General features: G+C 44.0%; 1 protein-coding gene across 1 annotated transcript in view; it reads left to right on the forward strand.

Moving 5' to 3' along the window:
* The window catches only part of LOC121599289 (MOXD1 homolog 2-like), a 79,234-nt gene extending 53,214 nt beyond the window's left edge, over positions 1 to 26,020 (forward strand). The window contains exons 6-11 of the mRNA XM_041926998.1: positions 2,397 to 2,576; positions 7,515 to 8,036; positions 8,113 to 8,275; positions 8,481 to 8,616; positions 18,533 to 18,701; positions 24,858 to 26,020. Of these exons, the coding sequence (XP_041782932.1) occupies positions 2,397 to 2,576; positions 7,515 to 8,036; positions 8,113 to 8,275; positions 8,481 to 8,616; positions 18,533 to 18,701; positions 24,858 to 25,163 (1,476 nt within the window). The 3' untranslated portion in view covers positions 25,164 to 26,020. The remainder of the gene's footprint in view (positions 1 to 2,396; positions 2,577 to 7,514; positions 8,037 to 8,112; positions 8,276 to 8,480; positions 8,617 to 18,532; positions 18,702 to 24,857) is intronic.
* Positions 26,021 to 26,892: the final 872 nt, after the last annotated feature.

Here is a 26,892-nt window from a genome sequence, read left to right on the forward strand (position 1 = left end):
ACAGGCGAAAGGGAAGCGGCGAAGAAACGGCAAGTTTGAGGCGGTTTGACGCCACATTCCAATGCCCGCTGCTACCCTGGCTCCGTATTCAGATCATTCACTCAATCGCGCCTGTTTGAGATTTTCTTCCGGCCGTGCTGCCCGCACCCGCTTGCAAAGATTGGCCGGGAAGTTGATGCCTTGCGTTCGCTCTACCGCACGCTGTGCCCGGCAATGATCTGTGTTAAGCCATTTGCCGTCAGTTCGTTTGTCACCTTTTTTCCCTCTCCCCCCCCCCCCTTTCCCTTTCTCTCCCACTGGCACACGCATGAACGTCTTCTTTCTCTACTTTATGCAAATGAGGTGACACCATTATCCGGCCCGTGCTCGACGCACTCGGGCCTCGGTGATGGTGATGCGCACGGATAACTTCATTCTGGTGGGGGGAGGGGTTTTTTTGTCGAACGGCAAAAGGCGTAATTCTCGCATCTACCGGTAGCTTATCTCCATTTATCAAGTTGCTCCTTGAGTTTGATAGTACTCTCACACACACACACTCCTTCTCCGGGGCTGGCTTTCGCTCGATTGACGTACTGATAGTTGACGGTTGCACGTCTCTTTGGGGTTGTATGGATTCGAAAACGGATTCTAGAGGAGCGGAGTGGGAGCAATGATCTGTCTATCTGTCTAGCCGAAGTAGATTAAAAGCAGTAATGATTATCAGACTGTTTCGTTTTTGTGCGTCGATTTGATGCAAGATCTATCAAATGGGATTGGGTTCAGTGTAAAATGGGTACATGAATGTTTCATTTGTGTATATGAATTAAGCAAATGTAGCAAGTTTGTGTGAGATGTTTCCTTGTGAATAAGGATAAGGGTGCTCAGCTAGTTTGAGTTCATAATTAGTTTAAATTTCATAAAGCGATATTACCAGGGTTTACCATCTTTGATAGCACAACTGTCAGATTCGGCACAGATTCTGTTGTTTGGTGAAATTTTGCAGAAACAAAACGGATTCAAATACATTTCTATGGTTCAAACAAGATGTAAATACTATTGTTTATTATGCACTCAATCATAACATTGGTTTTGTAAATACTGCAACAACAAACTGTAAAGAATTCGAGTTGTGCAACTGAAGAACACAATTATGTTATTAAACTGACCTACATTGAAGCTACATTACACTTTTACAGCAAGTAAGCAAGTAGCAACAGCCTTTCCATAGACATAGATTTTTGTCTCTCGATTGACGCACAGTAAAATTTTGTGTGAAAGCTGTAACCTTAACAAGATATTAAAAGATTCTCTCAACAAATGTTTTTTTTTTAATTTATCTTTCAAATATTGATTAAAAACAATTCCTTGGAAAAAATACATATTAAGCTGCAACTGAATTAGTTCTTAAAATATTTGTGTTAATAATTATTAACAACCGATTCGCACAGAAGGTGTTGTTCCCTGTAATTGCCGACAGAGGGCGACGCGGTAGATGCTTAGTGTGGGCGACGTCCAACACTGATCGGGCCGAGTACTCCCGAAGGCTCACGATCGGGGCTACGGGAGAGAAGAAAGTTCACTCTTTCGCCTTAGCCCGCGACAAGTGACGAATTTTTAAGCGTCTCCTAATAAAATTCTATCTCAAAGACAGCTTAAAAAACGCTTGTTTTTATTAATCATATTTTACTGTGGGCGAAAGAAAGAGTGCTGTTGATAACGTATAAATATTTCGCGAATCAAAATTACATAAAAAAATATCACCAAAGAAAGAGAATAAAAATTTTAAAAAAATAAAATAAAATATACTCTTCTTACGCTTTACGTGTGTCGAATATGTAGGCTAATGATGTTGTCGCATGATCTTATTGTCCGGCATGTTCTGCTATCTTTATCAAGAATTGGTTCTTAGGTAGGTTAATATTAAGAAAAAAAGAAAGCAAAATGTTTTTAAAATGAAAAATATTATGAGAGACTTGAACCTTTAGTAAATAAATCCATAAATAATTATATCATATTATTATATTATTAAATATTAAATTAAATATATTTAATTATATTATATTATAATATTATTATTATTTTAAACACGTCGATTAAAGATAAGTTTATACAACCCTTGACTAAAGCGCTGTAGAATTAGTAAGGGTCTGTATGGAAAAAAATAACTTTGACTGAAGTAAAATATAGTTTCTTAATAACCTCAAATATAAAACGTTATTTGAACTTTTTGCTTTCAATTAAAAAAAAATAATTAATTAAAAAAAATATTACTTAAATTTCTGCAGTAAAATAACCTAAATTGTTCACATTTCCACCAATGCAATTCCATTACATAAACCAATTAACCTTTTCGCTTTAAATGCTTTGTTTTGGACTCGGGATTGATCATTCACTTTTTATTTCTTTTTTGCTTCCAGTACGAACCAGTGTTCGATTCCAGCACCAGCGTCCTCTACCTGAACCACCTCATCCTGTACGAGTGCCAGGGGCTGTCGCCGGACCTGGAGCAACTGTCCCGCGAGCGCGGCCAGCCCTGCTTCCGGCTGCAACCGATGCACTGCAACACCGTCGTAGCTAATTGGGCCCGCGGATCTGATGTAAGTAACGGGTAGGGGAGGGGAAGAAGGTGCCTTTCAAGAAGTCTGGCTTCGCAACAACAGAGCCGACCGGTTGTTCAGAGCTTTTTATTAAACAACCACTGCATTTTTTTCTCTTCTGATTTGCTTCGTCCTGAGCATTTCCAACCGAGAAAGTCTGCTTAACAGTTCGCTGTCGGAGCAGGCAAAGAACAAAAAAACGAGGCGGAAATGAAAATGTACATGAAACGTAGTAAGAAATGAGGAAAGAAAGAAACCCAAACCGCCCGTTCCCGGAGCGTGTTTGTGTAAGTGACAAAAGTCACTCTCATTTTCCGCCCGCTAATTAACTAACGGTTACGGCTTGCTTCCGTCGTTGTTGGCATGGCTTTGCCCGCATTTTCATTTGTCCGGGAACCGTTTGTTGAAAAGCTATTTTGTACGCTATTTTACAGCAACTAGCACAGGACCTTAGCATTGGCTTTTTCTGTGCGAGTGTGTGTTAACATTCGAAACGACGGTTTGAAGCTTGAAGAAAGAAAAAAAAAAGGGCGCACAGAAAAAAGCATCTTCTCAGTACTGAGAAATGTTCTTTCATTTCACTTCCAGCGGTGAAAATGAAACATAAAAAGGCAACCCAGTTTAGAATGTTTTTTTTTTTTTCATCGTCGGTGTGTGTGTGTATTTTAGTTGTGTCCTGGTGTCACGGATGAAAGCAGTACGCAAAGGTAAACGGCACACCGACAGCGAGATATGCCAAAAAAAAAGAGAAGGAAGCGGCTCAAACCCGCCAACAACTGATGCAGCAAAACATGAAAGCGAACATTTACGCACTGCTGGATCAGTGATTTTACGCCTCCCGTTTCCCCGGCCGTGCGCCCGTCCGCCGTTCTCCTCCTTTGGCTTTGAAGCTGCGCTGTACGCGATTGCTTTTTGGCGCGCCATGGTGTGCACGATGCTTTCACGGATCGTGCGCTGAAACGTGCTCCCGGTTGCTAATATATTGCTGCCAGCGGGACTTGGGGGGGAAAATTAGGTCACAAAGCGATGGCGCCCACCCAAAGGCGCCAAAGGCATGCAAGTTAGTTTTGTGTGTGTGTGATGTTTTAGTGTGCTTTCTTTTTATTCAAACGTGCCAAATGTGTTCTGTTCTTGTTGTGCGACGGAGGGAAATAGAAAATAAACAAATAGAGGATGCCGCTGTGTGAGGATGGGAGGATGGTGGAAAAGCAGCATAGCAGGTGGATGACAATGGCGTGTAACAAGGATTGTTAATGAAACTGCCAAACAAAAACCATCCCAGCACCAACCATCCAGCAGCAAAAAGCTTGCGCTCGTTGTTGTCAGATAAGCCGGCATTCCGGGTCAGGCAGCAAAATTTTACCGAAAAATGGTTTAACAACGCGCAAACAATACACGTGGGAGGGGGGGGGGGGAAGGAGATGAGTTAGCTAGCGCTGGATGTAATAGTTTACCAGCGCCAGTCGAGCTCGTTGTGTGGATGTAAAATGTGTTATGTTTATGCTAAAAACCATTACCGAGAAACATATTACATTTTGCACTGTGTCAACATTTTTCCTCTTCATTTGTTTGTTGTCTTTTCACCCAGCTGTGGTGGTATGTTTGCTTGTCTTTTTTTTTCTGTACTGCGAGGTACAGCAATTCAACTGCCAAACGCAGCTGGCATTGATGGGAGCTTGCTGTGTGCGGTGTGGGAGAGGGAAAAAAATGCACACCACCGTCCACATGAACATGTTGCAGTTGGGAATTAGTTCCAGCGTACTGCAATCGGGTTGCAAACCCGGGTTGTAAGCGGAGGTGCATTTGTGTTAGTGTCGTGTTTTTGTTTCATGTAAAAGGCGAAACACTTATTAGCATAAAGAAAACAAAATATTATTCTATTCCGCGGGTAAATGACAACATTCACTCTCATGTTGTGGGCATCGCAAATCAACAAAATAGCCTGGTATGTCGTTTTGTAATGAACTAGCTCCAATGGAGCAAAGTCCAGAAACATTTGGTCATCAGATATGATTGTTGAAAGTTGAACTTTTTTCCCCAAAATTATGCCTAAAACGCAGTGTTTTATCACTATCAAAAGCTTTTAATGATTTTTATCAGATATATAATTTATTCGATGGATATGGAAATTCAAATTCGATGGGTATGGAAGCTACTCAAATTGTTCGCCAGGAAAAAATCAATGGAAACGCACAATCCGTTCAGTAATCAAGCTGAGTTGAATCATAGCATACTTTTAGGCGCTTAAGGAGAACTTACGGCCGGAAGAGAGTAGTGATGTGCAGTGACCCACGACTATTGTTAGTGCGATTCCGACTCCGGCAAAATGGAACCATTAGATCCGCCCGGAGTCGGAGTCATTCGGAGTTGTTTGAAGTCGTCCGGAGTCGCCCAGAGTCGAAGTCGTCCGGAGTCGTCTGCAGTCGCCCGGAGTCGTTCGGAGTCGAAGTCGTTCGGAGTCGTTCGGAATTGGAGTTGGTCGGAGTCAACAGGAGCCGTGTGATTTAATGTACTTGTGATCAGACATGTCCTTTCGTTGTGTTTCTTTTGTCTTTCACTTTGTGCGTGCACTTCCTATACAAACCGACCTTGGCCAACTCCAGATGACTCCGGATGACTCCGTCTGCAACCGATTCTGGATAGCTCCAGACCACTCCGGACGATTCCGAACGACTCTGAACGATTCTGGACGACTTCAGACGAATCCAACACCGGGTGATTCCGAACGACTCCGGACGACTCGGACTCCGAAAGACTCCCGGCGACTGCAGACGACTCCGGACAACTCCGGACGACTCCAGCTCCGGGCGACACCGGAGTACTTTGAAAGACTCCCGATGACTCCGAACGACTCTGGGCGACTCCGGACGACTCCAACTCCAGGCGACACCGGAGTACTCTGAACGACTCCGGATGACTCCGAACGACTCTGGACGACTCCGAACGACCCCGGACGACTCCGGACGACTCCGGATATTGCAACGTGGACCTACCGCGGACCGGACCCGATTCCGAATTTAGCAGATTCGGATCGAAGTCGACTCCAGATTTTTGCCAACTTTACTACTAGAAGAGAGTATTGAAGATGTGATGTTTGTAATTATTATACGCTTAAACTTAATTTTTGTATTTAAATTTTAGGTGAAACAGTCGTGTAGTTTGATTGTTTTTATTGTTAAAACAAACAACAAACTAATGAAATTTAACATATTTTTCTGATCTGTTATACACTTTTCAAAGTTTCAATGTTTCAATAATTTTCTCAAAACATCCATGTACTCCATGATGCAGTAATGCATCGCGTGTTATTTTATTATTTTGAACATCATCTGTTCATAATCAATAACATTTCATGCTGTGTACCTAGGTATCGCTAAGTTTGCTATTTTTCCATACAAACTGAATAGATACTTATTTTACTTAAAGTATTCCCCAAAAAAAAACGTCACCAGCCTCAGCGTCGCAAGCTTTAATAAATGCCGAATAAATCTACTGATTGAAAGCAAACAGTACCGCAGAACAGAACACAGAGCAAATCAAAATGAGCATAACTGCTTCGGAGAAGAAGAAAACCCCCCGCCATCACCACCCATCTCTAGGCAAAGCAAAAAAAAACCAGAAACGCGCGGAACAGGGAACAAAAGGGCGAGAAAACAAATCGACAAATGGCTGATTGAATTTGTGCCGCTTATTGCCAAAGAAAAGGGAAGGCATTGAAAGCAAAGACATTGAGCAAAAAGAAAAAAAAGTGTGAGCCTCAATGGAAGACTACATAAAAAGTAGAACAAAACCCCAGCCAAAGCACACAGACACACGCAAAGCGTTCCGACCTGCCACATCCAGGCAAGCTTAAGCTTTTGCGCCGTTGGGTTGGAGTTGGAGCACCTCTTTCTTTACTCGCTGCTGGGGTGTCGCCTGGTGCTTCGTACTGGCACAACGAAAGGCGTCGATTGGGTGGGGCAGAAGCAGGGAGGGCACCGAACCGAGAACTGCGAACAAGAAGCGAATAAATTAAATTACACGATAGAATAAATTTGCCAATTGCCAATTCAATTTGAATGTGATGGAATGTAATGAATTTCGCGTTCGGACGGGACGCGCTCGCCGTGCTTTGCTGTGTCATCGCGGGCGGGCGTGAACTGATTTTCCGTCGTCAGGTTCTTCACACCGCAGAGCGAGAGAGAGAGAGAAAAAACGCGAGTCAAGCTTAAAGCCGAGCACCCACATTTGCAGCAGGTGAGGTCTGTCTAGGTGCGAAGACTTCGCTTCGTCACGTTCAGCAGCAGCAGCGTGGCTTGCCTTGGGGGGTTGGATTTTCTGTAAAAGAGGTGTAATTTATCGCATTATTCGCGCACTACACACTACGAATAGTGGTTATGGGTCGTCGCGCAAAAGGTCCATTTATGATGTGTGCTGGGACAGGTCGGTGTGGAGCTAGTGTCTCGCATCGGATTCGCATCTAGGAGCGGAGTGGCAGCATTCTGCAAGAAAACAGTAGCAGCAAATCGAGCTGTACGGCGTGACTTTTACGACGATGACGACGTAAGAACCGCGCCATGCACGGTGCACGCTTACGCGAGGCGTTATTACCGAGCCATTGTTCCGTCCCGAGTTTATAGGTCTGGAATTGGCACTAGGAATAGTGAAAACGGTGGGATGATGCGCGCCACTGTCGTAAAAGCTCTAGCTCCAGCAGCTATAAACCCCATCCGTGGCCGTTTGCACCAACCAGCCAGGGCTGGGTAAAGATTTATGTAGCAGCTTATGCGTCTTGGATGCTCTTCAAAATGAGACACACACAAACCTTGTTACTGACGGAGCGCTGTGTGTCATTACGCCACTTGCAACAAGCGGTGGATGTGTGGATAGCTCGCGCTTCACAATTTGCTCCCCATGCAACCCTCTAATGTCCCCTCAACTTCTTCTCTCTTCGCGCAGGGTTTCACCTTCCCACCCGAAGCGGGCTACCCGCTCGAATCGCACCAGGCCACGTACTACATGCTCGAGACGCACTACAACTATCCCGACTACACGTACGACTTTTCGCCGTTCTATCGGAAGAATCTCAGCAAGCAGCAGCGCAACATGGGCATTAAGGCGCGCGAGCCACAGCCGGCGGAAGACACCGACCCACTGGCAGTGTCGGCCAGCACCGAGCACGGCGAGGACGGCGAGCAGGACGACGGGGACGACAGTATCGCGATGGAGCAACAGATGGTGGACAACTCGGGCCTGAAGCTGTACTACACGCGCAAGCTGCGCCAGCACGATGCCGGCGTACTGTCCGTTGGGCTGGATCCGAACTGGCGCCACATTATCCCACCGCGGCAGGAGAAGGTCGTCTCGCAGGGCCACTGCATTGGGGCCTGCACGCAGCACGCGTTTCCGCGCGACGGCATCAACATCTTTGCGGTGATGAGCCGCACGCATCTCATTGGCCGACAGGTCACGCTGCGCCAGGTAGGAGTGAGCTTCTTTTTTTCTCTCCCAATTTCTTGAACATTCACAATTCAATCTGAACTGGCTTTCCAAACAGATGCGAGGAAACGCCGAGCTGCCACCGATCATGCGTGACACAAACATCGATCCGAGCTACCAGGACTACCGGCGGCTAACCGTACCGACGCGGGTACTGCCAGGTGACAGTCTCGTTGCGGAATGTATCTATGACAGCTCGTCCCGCAAATCCATCACGCTCGGTAAGTGAACCCACCCGGCTGTGGCTGTCACACTTTACTGGCGTTTGTCCCGGTTCTTTTTGTTTGGTCCGCTTCTGGACGTGGATGCTTGTGGGCTCGCTTGTGGGCCACCGCAAAACCGGACAGCCACCAACCGACCGACATTGTCTTGTGACGGGGCCGCTTTGCTGAAATGATGTACGCTTCTTTCCACGGTGACTTACAGGTGGCATGACGACCCGGGAGGAAATCTGTCTCATCCTGACACTGTACTACCCTCGTCAGCGCGAGCTGACATCGTGCCATTCGCTGCCGAGTCTGCCGACCGTGCTGCACTCGCTGGGCATCGAGGAGCTCGCCTCGTAAGTATCTGTCTCTGTCTGCCGACGTGTTAAGACGCTTCTGTGTGTGTATGTGTGTGGGTTGTAGAATCGTTAAACGCAGAGCTGCAAGCAACGAGCGACTGACGTTAAGTCCGCCTTCGCCGGATGCTGTGCGGGTAGTCGTTGAGCTTTAAAGCACCAGCGGTGGGAGTTACTGCCTGCTTGTTCACTTCATAGCGTCTCAATGGAGTACAGTGTTTTAATGGTTTCTTGCTGATTGCTCTTATTTACTGATGGAGTTGTTACTTACGATGGGTTCGGTTACGGTTTTGGGTCGTTGCCGTTTGATGTCAGTGTCAGTGGGGTTGCATTTGACATTTCGATTGCATGGCGACGCTAAACTTGATCGAATTCGAATTACATCGTGCTATAGATATTACAAATGCTATTGGATAGCTGTTTGCCTGTGCCAAGAACATGATTTTGAAGTGCAATAAACAAAATGTGGTGCATTTGGGTTCAGACAAATACTTCATCGGTGATCTTACCACACAGCCCAGTGTACTCTATGCCCAACTGTTTTCCAAAAGTCCTGCACATGTGAAATATCTTGATTTGCCTCACCAATATTTTTATTTTTGCAATCCCAGAGTTACTTCGTGAGGTCTTACCATAGAGAGGATGAGCTCTTCAAACGCAGAACTTTGAATTCTGCTGTTCGCTATTCTACAAAACCGAAATAATCAAACATTTCAAGGCTTTCCGATAAGGGCCTCAGTACATCCAGTCCTAGAAACTGTAGTCTAAAACTCTGAAATATAAATGATATTGATATGGAAGGTTTAACAGCTATAAAAGAGCTGAGTAACCTTTGAAGAATTCATAGCTTTGATGAATTGGGATATTTACGTTTGTTTTCGTTTTTGAAGAACTTTACATCTTATGAAAGCAAAGTAATGTGACCTATGCAAGGCGCTATTTTTTGATACTGAATTAAGTTATAACAATAACATTACAATTCTCATAGAAATCAATTTCTACAAATGTTGAACAATAAGAATCCACAGATATAATCATGCCAATTGGAAACTTCAATATTTTCTTTTTATTATTCTTTAAATTCTAACAACACTTTGATGTCAGCGATTGTTACTTAATCGGTATTGTATGTTTCTAAATATACCTCAATATTGTTTGAAAGCTTACGCCGAGCTGTTTCCCACAGTTATAATCGAAAGACTGGAGTTCGATCCACAATTTTATCTTTCAAAATTCCACCCAAGATTCATCCATAAGTCATTGAAACCTTTATTCACTCCATTTTCCTTTAAAACGGGATGGCGCACCTTCCGTTAAGGTGAAACATTCGCTTCCCGAACTCATGCTACGCATATTAAAACGCCCCTTTTCCTTACCGAATATCCCGGCGCTTAAAGGGTCGTCAGAGGATGGCGTTTAATTTGTACCACCATTGTTCCACTTAAGTCCCGACATTAAATGAATGTTGGACAAAGTACTGTCCTTGCGCCATTCGTAAAAAGGCGATACACCGACCGGGGAGCCATTCTTAAAATTCAAGCCTTTTGTCAGCGGCGTGCTTGAAAAGGAAACCCCTCCTCAAGGGAGGGGAAAGACGACCGTCCGCATGGTTAATGATAATTTCTTGCCAATCGGTCATTTTCTTGTAAAAGGCTGGAATGATAAAAGCGGAGAAAACGTGAGCAGAATTATTTTTTCCCGAAAAGAACACTGTCACAAAACTGGCCCGATTTCCTTCGCGGAAATCGATCGAACTGGAAGCAGGCCGCACTATATCGATTATCGAACCCTTCCCGTTCAACTGTGTAACGAAGTAGCCTAATGAGGTGTATTATCAGAGAAAAGGACAACCCTGAAGAACAGCTGCTGTTAGAAGCTTTAAAAGTCTTCTCTCTGCCTTCACGATCGGCAAAAGTGGAAGTGAAAAATGGAAGGTTTGCAAAAGGACAGTTGCAAAAAAATAAAAACAGGACTAGAACTTTTTTTTTCTGCTTCAGATTGTTTCTGGCTTCTTCAATTTCCGGTCACCACAAAACAATCGACCGCAACCGAAAAAAAATACTAAGGATAGAGACCGAGGTGTTTGAAAAGTATGAAAATTGTGTGACGATAAAGGAATGCCTTTATCGCTCCCGATGCGGGCGACTCCCTGTGGGGAATGACTTTTCCATTTTCTTTCATTTTGTCGTTTCTCTTAGCTAGCCTTCCTTGCCTCGTTTCGATCCTTTCGTCGAAGGAATGCGTGTGAGTGTCGTGGGCTTGGAATTTGTGAAGTAATTTCTCTACCACCCCTTGCCAAGCCTCATCGTTTCGAATGCTTTTCTATCGCTTTTAAAAATCCACCAAAGTAAACGGCCCTGTTTACGGTGTATAAATGAATTGCTCGCACTATTGTTCTGTTTTTTCTCTTGCACATGGTTCCAGTTCCGTGTCGTGTTCCGGTTTCCTTATTTACTCTCGAGCACCATCTAAAACCTTGGAGAGAGTTAAGCTTCACAGTCCGGGCACATTCTCTGCTAGTGTTAAATTTCTTTTAAAAAAGCGTTGCGGTCCACCTGAGACAATCTTTCCTATCAACTAGTCCAAGAATTGAAAAAAAAAAACATGGGGTTTTTCGTTGCCTCTAGAGGCGCCTCCTTTTTTCTGCGTCACTATTCAGCTCAGTCTCATACTTCACCGGCTGTTGAAGCCTGATGCACCTTTATTCTTAGTTCTTTTTAAATAATGAACGTGAAATGTGGCCACATAAACTGTTCCACACGGAATTGCTTTCCCCGAAGTGGCAAAAACGAACGAAAATATAAAATGTTGGAAAATAAAAGCCTCTACCACCTGGCCCCAAATCTGGCGAACCATGCAATCTTTGTTTCAATCTACCTACTTTGTCTGGTTACTGGCTTCGTTTTTTTACCTCCTTATAACATCTTCGTTTGGCACTACGCTTCCGCGGCGAACCGTCAGCAAACGAAGGTGATGGATTGTTCATTGAATGTAAAAAGAAAGAAAAAACAGAAAAAAGGGAAATGGAAAAATCTCATTAAATTTTAATGATAGCTCTCGCTTTTTTGGCTGCTCAGAGCACGTTTCACTGTTTTATTTTCTTCGTTGTGTGTATCGCTTCCAGGTGATGATTGTAGTGTCCGTTTTAATACATTACCGAATAAAAACGCACATCAGCGTAGATGATTTCCATCCTCATTGCATTGCTCCGTTTTTCGCCGAAATGCACCTTTGCCGTGCCGCTGATGCGCTGATGAGATATTACATTTTACATCCTGGCTACTGGTGACGCTTTGGAGTTCCTTTCACCGATGGTACGATATTGCTCTTGCCTGTTTTGAACAAAGTTGCTCAGGCGATATCAAATGAAACCAAATGGAGAGCAGTGAACAAGCGTTGGGCCATCTTTTCATCTGACCGCCCGGTCGCAAAAGCAAACACAAATAAAAACATTATTTCCGCGTTGAACCTTTCACGGTGCTTTAAAAAAAACGAACACAAAACCTCTGTTATGGGCGCGTCAATTTTTGTTTTACAAAACCCACCCCATCTGTTTCTCGGGAGGTGCATTCTCCGCATACAGAAAAGAGTCATTTTGACACAGCATCCAAACCGAGCAAGCATAAATACACAAAAGGCCAAACGGGAGGAAACTTATCTTGTTTATAGTTTTGTGGCCACTGTCAACCGCACTGGGAGGATGGCAATGTTTTGCATGCAAACCTTTCCCGCCGGCATCGTGGGTTCAGGTGCAATGGTTGACTGAAGCACGGACGTCATTAAATTTGATGCAAAACACAGTCACTCACAATGCATCGGGATACTTCAACGTCCTGTTTTGTGTTCCTCCCCCACCTCGTGCCATGCAATAATGCTGTCGTTATCTTCATCACGCTTCGATGCGACCGCTGCAAACACTCCGAATGAACAGTGGTCGTGAAATGAAGGATGCAAAATGAAATGGAACCAAATGGGGTTTGCTAGTTTGCTCTTCTTTTTTTTCGCCTCACCAAGCGCCAAGAGAATTAAAGCGAAAATGATGAAAAATTGTATTAGGAAAGAAAACGACGTAAATGAATGGCAAAAAAAATGGAAAAACCGTATTCCCATTGTGCCTGTTATTCGAACGCGTAATGAAATTTTCATTATTTTAACTTGACTGTCTGCATTACCCTTACACGACGGGGGATGCGTTTTATACTAGGTAATGTAACGATGGAGTTGTATTTTAAGATTATAACCGATTCAATAAGAGTTTTGGATTGCATCATTATGGCGAAACAGTGCAGTCTGAGGTAACAGAAATGCAATAACTATAATGAAGCATTTCCACTCACAAGTATAATTTTGGAACGTGTTAAAAGGTGATGTACGAAGAGATTATTTGTTCTAAACAATTTTTTGTCGGTGAATAACGGTTTGCTAAATATAAATCAATTTGTTCTAGTTCTGGTTGAAAGCAAACATTTACTCTCTTACAGCAGCTCATTTGTGTTGAGCATTGCATAGCTTTAGGCTGATATGTCAAAATTTTTAAATTGTTCGATAGAGCTTTGAAAAAAAAAAGATAGCAAAGGCATCTTAACAGTTTCACCGATTTCCTTGAGATGATTGTTCAAAAGTAGGTGGAAGGAACACAAACATAATTAATTAAAAATGCTAAAAATTGTTATAAAACTATAGAAAAACGATAGTTAGCCTCAAAGCAACAGCTCACTGTAGCAGTGCATTTAACATCTCTAACAATGTTTTTCTTCCACATTTTCAACTTCATGATAAAACAAACATGAAAAAATCGTTTCCACTTTTTTTCCTCATCCATTTTTCATCCGTTTCCTACAATCATTGCCATGCCACACAAGCAGCACTCACCACGAAGTGGTGCTGTTTGTTTAGGGAAGTATGCAACACTAATAAAAACATTAAACACTGTGCTCTCCCCGTGCCAGCGTTTGCGGCCCGGCAGAAACTTATTAGGGGAAAAAGCAACAACGAAAACGATACGAGGGAATGTGTGCCGTGGGAAAGGCATGAAATAATTTGCACCTGAGAACTTTTGCCTGTGTACGGTTTTCGCACTATTTATCATTCCCCTTCATTGTTTCGTGCTTCGCCCTAAACAATACACCCGTCAGGCGATACAGTTTGCAACACATTTGCAGTGCACACGGCATATAGCCGAGGGAAGAACAGCGAGTCGTAACATTAGCTCGAGAGGGGAGAACTGTGCCAGCTTGCACCTGATGCTAACCGGCAAACCCGTACCGGCCGTTCAGGATGTGTCTGAAATGGAGGAGGCAAAAAGGATTTGCAACTGAAAATCCCACAGAAATCCCGGTGGGAGTCTTACGTCTTCCCGATCAACCGTTTCCTTCCTTTGCGGCACTCGTCCTGCCGGATTAGCACTGGTTTGTCGCACCATCAATAACGACAATGTTCCCGGATATGGCTCGCCATTGCCGCTGCAGCTGATTGGGCGTTTTCTCGGAGGGGATATAATCATCAACCACACACACACACAGAAACTCCCCCGTTAAGACGGTGTTGTCACCCCGTGTTTTAATGCATCTTTCGTGTTACAAGACGCTGCGCGTGTTGTCGGCGAAATTGAATAAGACAAGACAAACCCGCTGAATGACAGGGCCAAGGACCGTAGCTTACCCCGCCCTGGCTTCCCATTTTAATGTGTCCCCGTTGTGGCACGGGGTTGTTAATGGCATTTCGAACGAATAACACACACACCCACCCCACATTGAGCGAAACGGCTCCCGGTGGAGTGATTTTAATTAAAACATCGAAAACTCAACGGTTAGCCGCCAAACCGTGGGCAAAAGTTTGATTACGCTCTGAGCGATGGCATTTCGCTTCGGTGCAAAGTTTAATCCTTTTTTTCCGCTGGGCGAAAAGTGCTCCTACTCGGGCGCGATGGTTATTGTTTTAAGAGGATTCGCCGTAGATGGTTAAGCGAGCTGTTCACACTTGGAAAGCATGTTGGCGTGTTTGTATGTGTGGGTGTGTGTGTGTGTGTTTGATGTTTTAAAACACTAATGGACCTCGAGTTCACCTGGATCGTTAGCAGTTGGTTCGGTGCAGTGGTTACACTTTCACTTACAGCAGGTGATTGGAATCGTTGGCAGATAGGGCGGGCAAACTTTTACAGCTGTTTGAAGTCCAGAGTTACGCAAATGCTTTTATGTAGTAACAATTTTGCCCCGAAACAGTAGAAAAATGATGAAAACGTTGGCATAAACGGTTCATTTATTTTGCTTAAAAAAGCTTGAGTTGAAGTGAAATGTTTTGATCCAAATAGATAAATGTTGGTTTGAATGAATCGAGAAGTAATATTTTTTTACTTTTGCAAAAGTTTATCAAGTTGCTCTTCCTCTAAGCCGTCGTCCGTCGAGGATTGTTCCTTTCTTGTGTCATTTTGCAAACGATATTGACACTACCAAGCTACTTAATCCCTGTCTGCGCCTAGAAGTATGCAACAAAAAATGCTTAGCGCCCAAAGGTATGCAATGTCCAGGTAGCTGTATCCACTTTTAAACTGATTCGATAGAATAAAACTGCTTCAAACGATCATCGATCGGGCAGCGGTTCCCTTGCAATGGTTTCCAACACTACGCTATCCTTGTATCGGATCATTCTACTGCTGCTAACTGTATCGTGCAGCAGCTCCCACTCGGCACCAGGAAAGTGGTGCAAAACATTCCCGCACCCTTAGCGTAAATCTCATTTCGAAAAGTGCGCGAAAGTGGGTAATGAATTACTTTCACTACCGCACAGCACTCCGCTGCCACCATCACCAGCACGCTCGCTAATCTACGACAACGAGGTGGAACAAACATGGTGGAATGTTTCCCGCCAGGCAAACCCGAAAAACATACAAACACTCACCGGCACCGGAGTCCCCCTGCTGTGGACAGGCTGAAAGAAATGGGTTTTTTGCTTCTTCCTAGTTCACACTCTCCCTCGCTGCCTGCTTTTTTCCCCTGTCTACACCAACCCACGCTATATGTTTGATCTTGCGCAACGAATGTAATAAATTACTTTCGAAATAATATATATAAATACATTCTGCCACCATCACCGAACATAGTTTAATGGGGAAGGGAGGTGCGCACTCGCCCGCGAAGGCTTGCACGGTGAGATGGTAGAATTTAGTCGTTTCCCTTCACTCACACCAGCGTTTCCCTGCTGCGAACGCAATATGGCGCACCGCGATCCATCGCGCCAACTGTGGCGAAGGCGTTCGCGGAAGGCACACGCGCTCTAAAATCTAAAGCCCACGTTATCGGATGGTGAGCGAACATCGGCAGACAAAAAAATACACGAGCAGCTTGACTCAACCGGCCGACAGTAAACTTTTCCACAAGAATGTTGCACATCCCGCTGAAAACCCGATGGCTCCATCATTTGACCAAAACATTCTAGCGTTCCTTGCCTTTTTTTGGCTGCTATATGAAGCAAGTGGCGCTACAAACACACACACAAAACAACAACAACAGCTGCAAAAAAGCACAACCGTAGCGAAAAGGTTCAAAACCATTAACCACTTAAATTTATTGCTGAAAAACATAATTCTTCGGAACGATTACGGGCTGGGAAATAAATTAAGTAACGATGCCTGGACTCGTCGTCGTCGTCGTCGTCATCCACGGCAGCCACACAGCACAGCCTTCCCGGTGTTCATCCTCATGCGCGTGGTGGGTGGAGAAGCTCGAAAAGATGGGGACAAAGGGGGAAAAAACCCATTCGTAAAATAATTTCTCTTACCCGTAACCCGTACCCACGCTCCAGCAGCAACAAAGCAACAACATTTCTTCAAACGCTTGCCAAAAAGCGCTCAAACGAAATTAACACCGTTGTGGAAAGTAAATTTTCGGTGAATTCTTGTTGTTGTTGTTGCTGCTGTTGCCGTTTAAGGTTCTGCTCCGAAACCCTGGATTGTTGCTGGTTGCTTAGGAGAAGCGGACCTTGCCCAACGTCCTCCCAAAACTTACGTTCCGATGCCAGCACCACTGACGGGTTGGCTATTAATCTCGGTGGATGGAAAAATGGATTCCTCTGCTCAGCTCTGGCAATGGCTTCGGGAGCGGCCACTGTGCGGGGGTTAATTGAAGCCTCATCGGCAAAACGGGGCAGGGAAGCTGTGATGAATCCGCACCACAAACACACACGAAATTGCTCGGAGCCATAAATCTTGCAGTTTGTGGTGGTTGATATGGTTTTGAAAAATTGACGTACCTAATTGAGCATATGTCAGCGTTGCTTTGGTGTAAAGGTGCAATAATTTTATTCTTTATTAGACAGTAGCATGCTTAATGGACAATAGTGGTTGAAAAATGGTTCTTAATAGGTAAATATAAATTCGGAGGGTTTTAACAGCTTAATTTTATTGTACAATTTGCAAACATTTAGGCGGTTTAAGTCATTAAAATGTCGAGATTAAATATATCATTGTTATCAAACGACTAAAAAAAATGATATAATTCAGAATAAAATCTACACTTTAAAATTGAACTAATACAGGTTCAATAGTAACTAAAAACAGTAATAAATTAGATAAAATCTAATGTAGCATACCTTCAGGCGCCCATTGAAGCCGTCCAATGGTATGGTTAAGTATAATTAAATTGTTTTTATTGATTGATCGCCGAAAACAGTTAAGTTTATAGATCTATTCAATGGTGATTGATTTAAAATACACCGTCACGACAAGAAGTCATTACACAGCTAACACGCTCTTTTTGCTGACCATGATCACTCATTCCGTGCATAACTTTAGGCGTTTCATCGCACGGCTAGCATAGCAAAAACAAAAACCCAACAATTGATTGCATTGGTTCAATAACTTCCAGGTAAGGATCGCTTCCTGCCACAAAACTGAGTTTCTGATAGTTCACATTAGCAGGCAGCGAGTGCAACCACAAAATTATTGTGTAATAAAAGCACTATTTATTTACCAGTCATTTCCCACTAAATGGGCTCCATTTCACTGTCAATTGATTCTTTACTGCGATCGACTAAAATCTTTCCTAGGATCAGATTATGACGTCATCTAGCTGATTCTCTCCCGAGGGCTAACCACATCCGGTCGGTTTGTAGCGTTGGATGGGAGTGGGGAAGGAAGAGTTCGTTTCTGCTTGCCCCGAAACCGCTGCAAACTAACCGATGGTGCCGTGCAACAATTTGTTACAACATCCACCAACCGAAACCGAAACGGTTGTCCACTCGGGATTGCAAAAAACAACAGCAACATTACAACAAAAAAACAACAACACACACACACACATGTAAACTAGGCTGTCCATTAGTACACCTTTTACGCGCCAACCTTACCAGTGGGATGAAGTTTTCCAGGGCGTTTAGCAGCAAATTTTCGGCCTCATCCAGCAGCTTACGGGACGAGTTTGGGTTGCGAGTTTTGCGGAAGAAAGAGCGAGCAAACCCAATCGCAAACCACAAACTGTCCGGTCCACTAATATTCTCCACCGAAGACCCTGCCGACCGGTAATGGGTTTCGGTTTGGGTTTCCTGTATTATTTTTTTGTTTTTTTGTTGGTTTGCTTTCCAACGCTTTGTGGTGTAGCCAAATTTTTGGCACAATTTTGACCACGTTTTTTGGTTCGATCGACCCTTACCCCTTCCAATCGATCGCAATCGATTAACGCAACGCTACACTGCTGCGTGTGGGATGTAGCGACAAAGTTGTAGGCCTTCGATCGAAGCAGTACTTTGTTTTTGGGTATGTAAATTTATTCAACCTGCAGGCGAGCTATTTTGACTTTAAACGATCAACCCACCCGACACACGGGGAAAAAAAACAAAAACCAAAGTAAAGTGTAAAGTAAGTGTGCTCATACTACAACACCATACTTCTTCTCATTTTTTTCTCTCCCCTCCTCTACCGCAGTGGCACCAATCCCGTCGTGATAGCTTCACCGGCCGAGCTGGCAGGCATGACGCTGGAAAGACGTCTCACGTCCTACGACTGGGAGAATCAGTTCGAGAGCTTCCAGGACGCCACGCGGCAGGGTTCGTTCAAGCCGCTCTGCTGGACACCGACCAACACGATGCTACCGGTAGGTGAAACGCCCCACGCAACTGCTCCCGACATTTTCCCACCAAACAGGACCGGTATTTGTGAACTGGCATGTGTTTTAAAAAGGGTTTTATTGCAAAAAAAAACTAGCGCCAACACAAAGTATTGCTAAAGGTATTGGTTTGAGCTCGAAAAACAAAGCAAGGTTTTTGCGGACATGGGTTCGCTCGGTGAGTTTTCAATTGACAGCTATTTTGGGTGGAGGATCTAATGCAAAGGGCCAGTGCTTTGCCCTACCTGTGTTCTATAATCTACCCGAAGGACAGAAAGTTTGGCTGTCCTTTACCCATTACACACACATACTGCACATGACAGCTTATGACAGGGGCACACGGAACGAGTCGGTGTGGAGGGAACACGTGTGTGGGATTTTCGTCCCACAGTAGTGACACATAAGCCCAGTCTTCCCTTCCCAAACCAACAAGCCCCTAGCAGTAGGTACAGCGAAACATACCTAACGATGGAAAAGGAAATAAAACTTTTAAATAAGCCTTCCCAAAAATGATAATGATAACATATAATTCCCCACCGGAGCCGTTTCTAGCAGCCTTTTTCTGAAGGGTTTGGGCTCCCTCACTTGCCACTTCCGTGCGTTTTTTTTTTGTGTGTGTGGTTACAGTACGTGCGTACTTAAACACACAACCAGCGGTGGAAAAGGAAGTAAAACTAGGAAGCAATTGCATGAGCCCACACACAACACGTGTTGTGTGGAGGAAGATTTCGATGAATTTCCCGCATGGTTTTAGCCGCTCTTATATGACGCTCACGCACGAAACGCTTCTCTTTCTCTGCTTGATGCTGTTTGCGTGTTTTCATCCACACTTCAATCCATTGCAAAAAAAAAACTCCTCTCCCTTGGTAAAACTACCCGAAACATTGCGCATTAGTTTCGTTTTACAAATGAAGGCAAATCCTTACGAGTCCCGTGGGGCATGGTACCCCTTCGGTGTTGGGCAGCTCCGTGGTCTTAACGGACGGATTTCAAGTGAAATAAATGAGCTTATCATGGTAAAGCGAAGAAACAACAAAGCTAAGGCTTGTTTATGGTCGGGACGAACGAAAAAAAACCAAAAAAAAAACAACAAAAAAAAACACGCAACTGGGTACAGTCTTGTTAGTGCACAAGCACCCATTCCACATCTTGTGTAAATGCTAACCAAAAAAGACCTGAAACAAGCGTTAAAAACGAGGCGCCTTTCGAGTGGCAATTGGCAAGGCGCAAACGGGCGATGCACATGAGCTGCACAAAGATAGTAAGTTTGGAAAGAGCTCATCACAAGATGCACAAGCATGAGCACACACACACACATTATTTCAGACAGCAAGCACAAACTCGCGTGCAATGAAGAACTGTTGTAAAAGAAACGCATCCCAGCATGAGCACAGCCTCTCCCGACCAACATCAAAGCGAAACGCAATGTCGCACTACAATCTGTACACGAAGGAGGGATCTAGATAAGAACGAAAAGTGCATACACACACATGGGTGTGTACTCACTTACCAGAGATAAGTGATTTTTAGTAGCTTTTCTTTAAAACACATGCTCCACCCAGCAGCACTGGGGACGCTGTTGGACTATAGGGGAAATTCATGATTTGTTTTTAAATTTTACATTTTAATACTTTTAGTTTGTTCTACAAAACAGATGTGTTGTTTTAAACGTTTCATTACCTGTAATGACTACTTTGTGCTTAATTCAATCATTTTATGGCATATTATGGTAAGGCCTTGTTGAACGCCTAAATGTATGCAAGTTAATAATTTATTACATTTTTAATAATAATTTATTTATTTTTCAATAATTTCGACCCAATCACTTGCAAGTACATGAGTTAAATACAAAAAAAAGTTAAAATAAAATTATCTAAAAAATAACAAGAAAGTATTTGCCCAACAAACTGTTACAATTATCTCGAACGCAAAAGATTACTTTTGGACCTCTTTTTTCATGTTGGTGCTCATGGTGCCCGTAGAGAAAAGGAACAAGGGTACGAGGGCATTACTGGTCCCTCCCTCCTCACCTTTCCCCACGACAGCTGAGCGTTAAGCGCTAATGAGAGGCAAACCGTGCCCGACGAGGTCGCATTGTTTCGTACACGCTCACCAGGAATGCTTGTCCAAGAATGACAGGAACGACTTCTTGTACACACATTGAGCGACAACATCAAAGAACATTACGTACATGGTTGCACCCGGCCATGTCTCTACGGAAGTGTGTGTGTGTGAGAGAGACTTGTGTTTTTTATTTGCATGAGTGTGTGTGTGTGGTGCATTCTTTATCTCTGAAACATCGCCAGTGGATCAGCATTTCAGTTGCACCAAGCAGATGCACCAACTCCGGGCATGTGACAATGCACCTGTCTGTTAGTTGTTTTTTTTTTTTTTGGTTCTAAAAGACAAGTTTTTAGTATCTTGTTGGACTCGGAAAAAATGACGAGAGATTTACATTATTTTTTGTTGTTGTGCCCTTGTTTGTGCATTGCAACAGTGTGCTGATACTTGCGGATGCTTTTCGGGGACCCGCGCAAGTAACCCCAACCCAAATGTCAAGCATGATAGCCGAAACATCAAAGGCGTTTCGGGTCTGTGTGTTTTAGCCGGTTGCAAGTGAGTGAATTGAAAAATTGCCTTCTGCATGACACGGTCTGAGTAATGTCAATGTCGTCCTATCCTATGGTCAGCATACCAACTTGTCTTCTGATGTTTGAGAAACGCGCTTTCAATAGGGTGTACTTAATCACGTTCTGGTTGTTTTACATTTTTCCACCATCCAGATTGCTTTAATCAAAAATGTGTTTAATTAGCGCCTAAATGTATGCTTCGTTCTGTACTAACAACGGCGGCTCCATCTGGTACCAATTTGAGAAAGTATGCAATCGATATTCGGCAGCACATGAAGACCAATTCCCAAATGTAAATTCTACTCTTTGCACAACAGTTGCAGAGATTCTTTATTCTTTACTGTCTTTTCTCAACGGCGAAACCCATTCGCCTTCCCGTTCAGTAAAAAAAAACAAGCGACATGCTTCATCGGTCCATTCCTGGTCACGGCATCAACTAAGCTACTTGAGAGTGAGAAAAAAAACGGGACGAAAAATCCCCGTCACTACCCGCCACTCCATACTGTGTAGCCCGAAGAGCGCCCGAGAGCGGCCCGCTATTATGCTCGATATGTTGTAATGTCGGCGCATCCCTTTGATGTTTGTTTCAAAAGCACTCGCCCAGCTCCTCACTACTCCTTTTGTTATTTGTCCTTTGGCAGTGGGCGCAGGAGGAGAAGAAGGAAGAGGTTGCTTTTCTTTTCAAACCGAACGCGCGACGAGATGGAACGGCAGTGGCAGTGGCTGTTGATGATGATGATGATGATGGTGATGGTGGTCGAGACATTTTTTAAGTACCCAACCTCAAACCATCTCACCACTATCCCTGCTCGCTGGGTACTTTTTGCCACCCTTCCTACTGCTCTGAATGTGTGCATTTATATCTTGCCTCTGCGTCCAGACATCAGAGGCCGCTCTCATCCTGTTGAATGGATCAATGGGCTGCGCGCGGGTGAAACGCGAAACCAGGGCGCCTGGGGGAGAGGAAAACAACACGTAAGAAAAACACTTGTGCGCAAAAGGGAACTATATCATAAACTGTACTCTCCTCCTCTTGGGGGAGAGTGGGGAGGGGTGTGAGTGGAGCGAGTAGAAGTAGAACGACAGGTACTTGAAGTACTGCTTCCGCCTTGTTTTTTCTGCTGAAAGCCGCCCCGCGGGCACGCGTTAGTGCAATGGCCTTCTGGAGGCATGGTGCAACCGCTTTCAGCCGACTGAAAGAAATAGGAACGTCATAATAAAACCATTGATGGTAATGATTAGAAGAAACTGTGCGTGATTGCTTTATGAAGAGCCAGCGCTAGCGTTCCAGTGTGTGTGTTGGATGGAGCATTAGATCTTCTCGTTTAGATGTCTCTCATCCTGTGCGCTTTCCCAAGGGTAGTCCCGCTTATGCTGTAGTTTGAATGATTCAGAAACGAGGACACATCTACGTCTACGCTCAGGCAAAAAAAAAAACGCAATTCTGTTAATAATCCCTCAGCACTCTTCACCCTCAACGAGGCCTATACCGCAAGGCCCCTAGCTTTATAAATATTACATTTTTAATTTTTTTATTTGCCGTTTCTTCAAAACATTCCTAGCTGTGCGCACTCTTCCCTACGCCACCTTGCTAGCACATGGTTGCAATTCAACCATTTATTCCAGTGGTTCAACAACTGCGGGAAAGTAGACAAAAAAAGGGAGGCTTAAGCTTCAAACGGAATAATTGAGGCGCAAAAGTTTGTTTTCCCTGTGCCCACACCACTTCAGCGCGAAGGAGGTTTATGTTTTGGGGTGCTTCCTTTTTTTAACATTTCTTAAGCACGGCATGGTTTTAACTTCGTTGTGTTCTTCGCTTCCCTTGCGTGTGTTTGCCTGTGACCAGTCGGGATGGTCAGCAATTCTTGGAAGAAAACGCAAGGTAGCGTGGGGAGAGAAGAAATTACAACGTTGCAGCTGTGTGCAGCGAAGGAAGTGTGGAGCAGAGAAGCTCTTTGAAGCAACAACAACGACAACAACCAGCAAAAAAAAGTCTCAGATGAAACCGAGAGCTCGTTAAGAAGTTTTTACATCTCAAGTAGTGCTGCTGCACGGATTGTAATGATTCTGTCGCTGCAGTAGGAAACTTTGCTCGGCTTTTTTTCCGTTTTTTGGTAGGGGAAAAGCATGCGAACCAAACGCTCCAGTGCAGCACTCCCTCACTGTGCTCGAGAGTGCATTCTTACCCGGAGGAAGTGTGTTGTGTTGCGCGCAGGAATCTTAAATCGGCACCCTCGTTTAGAGTTAATTTATTTTAAATGCCAATTATTCGCTGCATTGCTTAGGCGCAATCCACATCCGTTAGCGGATGGCCAAGACATAGTTTCGGGAGGCGCGGCGCTTTTGTTCTGAACAAGATGTATAATTAATGGAGGTAACGGTTTTAAATGAAGCTTTCTTGTTGTGCAGTGTGCCTACATTTAGGCGCGTTCGGTGCTTACACGCTCAACATCTCCTTGAAGCGCCATTAAAATAGCATTCTTAGAAATGAAAATAAAACGTACCAGCATGAAACAGCAAATATGAAACTTTTATCCCTTCCTTGAGTTACACAAGAAAACTCTCACTCACACACAGCACGGGTTCGGTCTCGTTAAGAAATAGTTTTGCCAGTCGCTCCGAGCACCGTGAGCGGTCGTGCAAATGGTGCCAGTGTAATTGGTATGCGGTTACAAGTATCCATCCATTCCATCTCTCCACTCCCGCAGCCGTGCCTGGCCGTCCCTGGCACGATGTGACATGCTCGTCCAACGTCCATCTCCATTATTTGACGGATACCATCCTAACTGCTTCGAATAGTGTGGCCACAAGCCATGAAAACGGTACCCCGAAACTCATACCGTGCAGGAGCAAGAGAGAGAGAAAGAGAGACAGGGCAAAATAAAACGCAACCTCACATTCCGGCACTGCAAATGAAAAGTGCACGATGCAACTTCCGTTCCTCCCGGACAGGCACACTCTTCTCCTTTTGCTTCGGTGGTCCAATCCAAGCTTACGCGTCTCGGAGGAAACTCGTCTTGAGAGGGCTAACGAATTGGAACAAATGACCAGAACGTTTCCATGTTTTATCAGTACAATTTCTCTGCCCCCGTTCTGCCCGATGTGTTGCTTATGTATCCTGCTGTTTTACTATTTTTTTCACGACATTTTGTGGCTAGATATGAGTGGTATCATTTAACAAACCACCGAGCGGAATGATTGCACAGAAAATGAAGAGAGTAAAAAACGGCTCCAACTATTCGAACACAGTTTCCATCCGCACCATCCAGAAGATACACTTTCAGTGTACGGCCAGCGGGGCGGAGAACGAAGCACGCGGCACCAGAAACATTTAAACAGAGTAAAGTGGGTTTTGCCAACGTGCGAAACGTGATGAAATTTTCAATTCGATAAAATTTCGGTTCACTTTTTGTGGCCCGTGTTTTCATCCCCCTCCCCCATCACGCTGCTGTTGTGGATTAAACTTTTCTTTATCCGGTTGTTTCAATTCCCTCCCGTTTCTCTCATCCCCCAGGGCATCGAGTCGGAGTCGTACGGTAGCAACGTCACGCGCCACTGGAAACCGGCGGACAAGTGTCGAAACATTCACACCAACCTGGTCACCGATGCGGGCCCGAACATGATCGATATGCCGGCGATGGACGACCACGAGTCGACCAACATGATCGACATCGATCTGAAGGCAAAGATGTCCCGCAGCGGTCAGCAGACGCCACCGACCACCAACCATCGGCAGGTCGGCCGGAGCGCCGGTTCCGAGCTGGCCGAATCGTTCGTCGCCCTCGCAGTCGCGGCACTGCTCGGGTTTGCGCTGCAGTAAGGCACGGTGCCACCGGAGGGCCGAATGGGATATCAACCAAACACACGGAAAGCAATAAAATACCACAAAACGCTCTTATCGACGGAAGCTCATTAAATGCCCGCGCAAACGGAAACAATACTGTACGTGCACGAAGGAGGGTCGGTGGGTACGGTTTTGGGGGGGGGGAAGGGTTACGAAAAATGAGTTCGCTCGCTTATCTGTAAATATGTCATGTATCAAACGTGCCCGGCAGCAGCAGCAGCAGCAGTGGTGTCATATGTATAGGTGAAGCTGCATCACGGGCACAACGAGCGGGGAGCGCATGTATATAATCACACTGATCATGTAAAACCATCTAATATTAGCACCGTAAGGAGCGGAGAAAGGCGTAAAAAAGGAAGAAGAAAAAACAACATCCGGAGCATTCGAAATGAATTCAGCTGCATCCGACACACAGTCACCTTCATGGACATTGTAGAGCGTTGAGTAATGTTTAGTGCTTGATTTGGGAAAGTGTTGTATCTTGTTTCCCTTTTTCCATATTTTCTAGTATTTCTGTTTTTTTTATTCTTGCTTTCGTTAAACGCTTTTCTATTTTGCTTTTCTACACACTGTATTTACCAAAGCAAATTAGTGTGTCAAAGACGTATCATCAGCAACATCAATTATCATCGACACACCGTACGAAACCGGTAGTTCCTTTTGCGACACAGATTAGAAAACGGGACTAAGGTACTAAGGTGAATAGCATAAATGCAGGCGCGAATACAATTGTGTAATGTCTAAGCTAAAACAAACGGATAAAAAAAAAAACACTTCAACACTCAAACCACAAACCAAAGTGATTATGGAATAAAATGTCAAACAGATACTCAGTGGGATTGCTTTTCATTTTGTACTACTACTTATACTTCAGGTCATGTACTACATGCGTAATGAACAGGTAAGTATGATTCTTAAAGCTTAGTTGCGTTGCGAAACGCCTTTATGTATGCAATATCCTTTTAAGTGTAAACTTTTCGTAACTCACTCGTTATACGGAAAACTCGTTTTGCGGAACTCCGTAATGCCTCCGAAAAAAATAGAAAATATATTCATATTACGGATGATTTTGAATTGATTTATGTTACTTTTCAATTATTTAACACATTTTCATTCATATTGGTCCATTTTCATTTATTTGGAAAGATGGTCGATTTATTTTTATATTTCTGGCTTTACAATTTCTCCAAAAGATCTTTTTTAAAAATAGTATTTTCTATCTTTGTGTCTAGGAAAAGCTAGTTTTTCCGCTGTTAAACCAGTGTAGATTTGTTGTGATAAGAATAATTCCGAATGAAGAATATCAACTCATACTATATCATGTGAAATTCTTTCAACTCTCGCCTTCTTGAACAAGAAGATCCAGAAAAGAATCCAAAAATTTATCGTTAGGAGTGACTCCACTGTAAATTTGATCGTGTGCATACTTTCAGGCGCTGGCGCTTCTTTTCATAGCTCTAGAATAAAGAACAAAAATTTTTTGTACACGTTTTAAAATACATATTGCAATGATTTACCATTTTTTGTCAGACATATCCACATACATTGTCCATATTGTGTCTGTCCAAGAAACCTAAGTCTAAGTTTGAAAATAAATTGACCTAAAAGAAATTAAACTTAACAATTGAGAAACGAAAAGAGGTTGTAGACAAACGGCTATTGAGTTTTATCGATTCAATTCGGAGATTACCATAAACCATTGGTT

This window comes from Anopheles merus, chromosome 3L, assembly GCF_017562075.2.
Source record: "Anopheles merus strain MAF chromosome 3L, AmerM5.1, whole genome shotgun sequence".
NCBI lineage: Eukaryota > Metazoa > Arthropoda > Insecta > Diptera > Culicidae > Anopheles > Anopheles merus.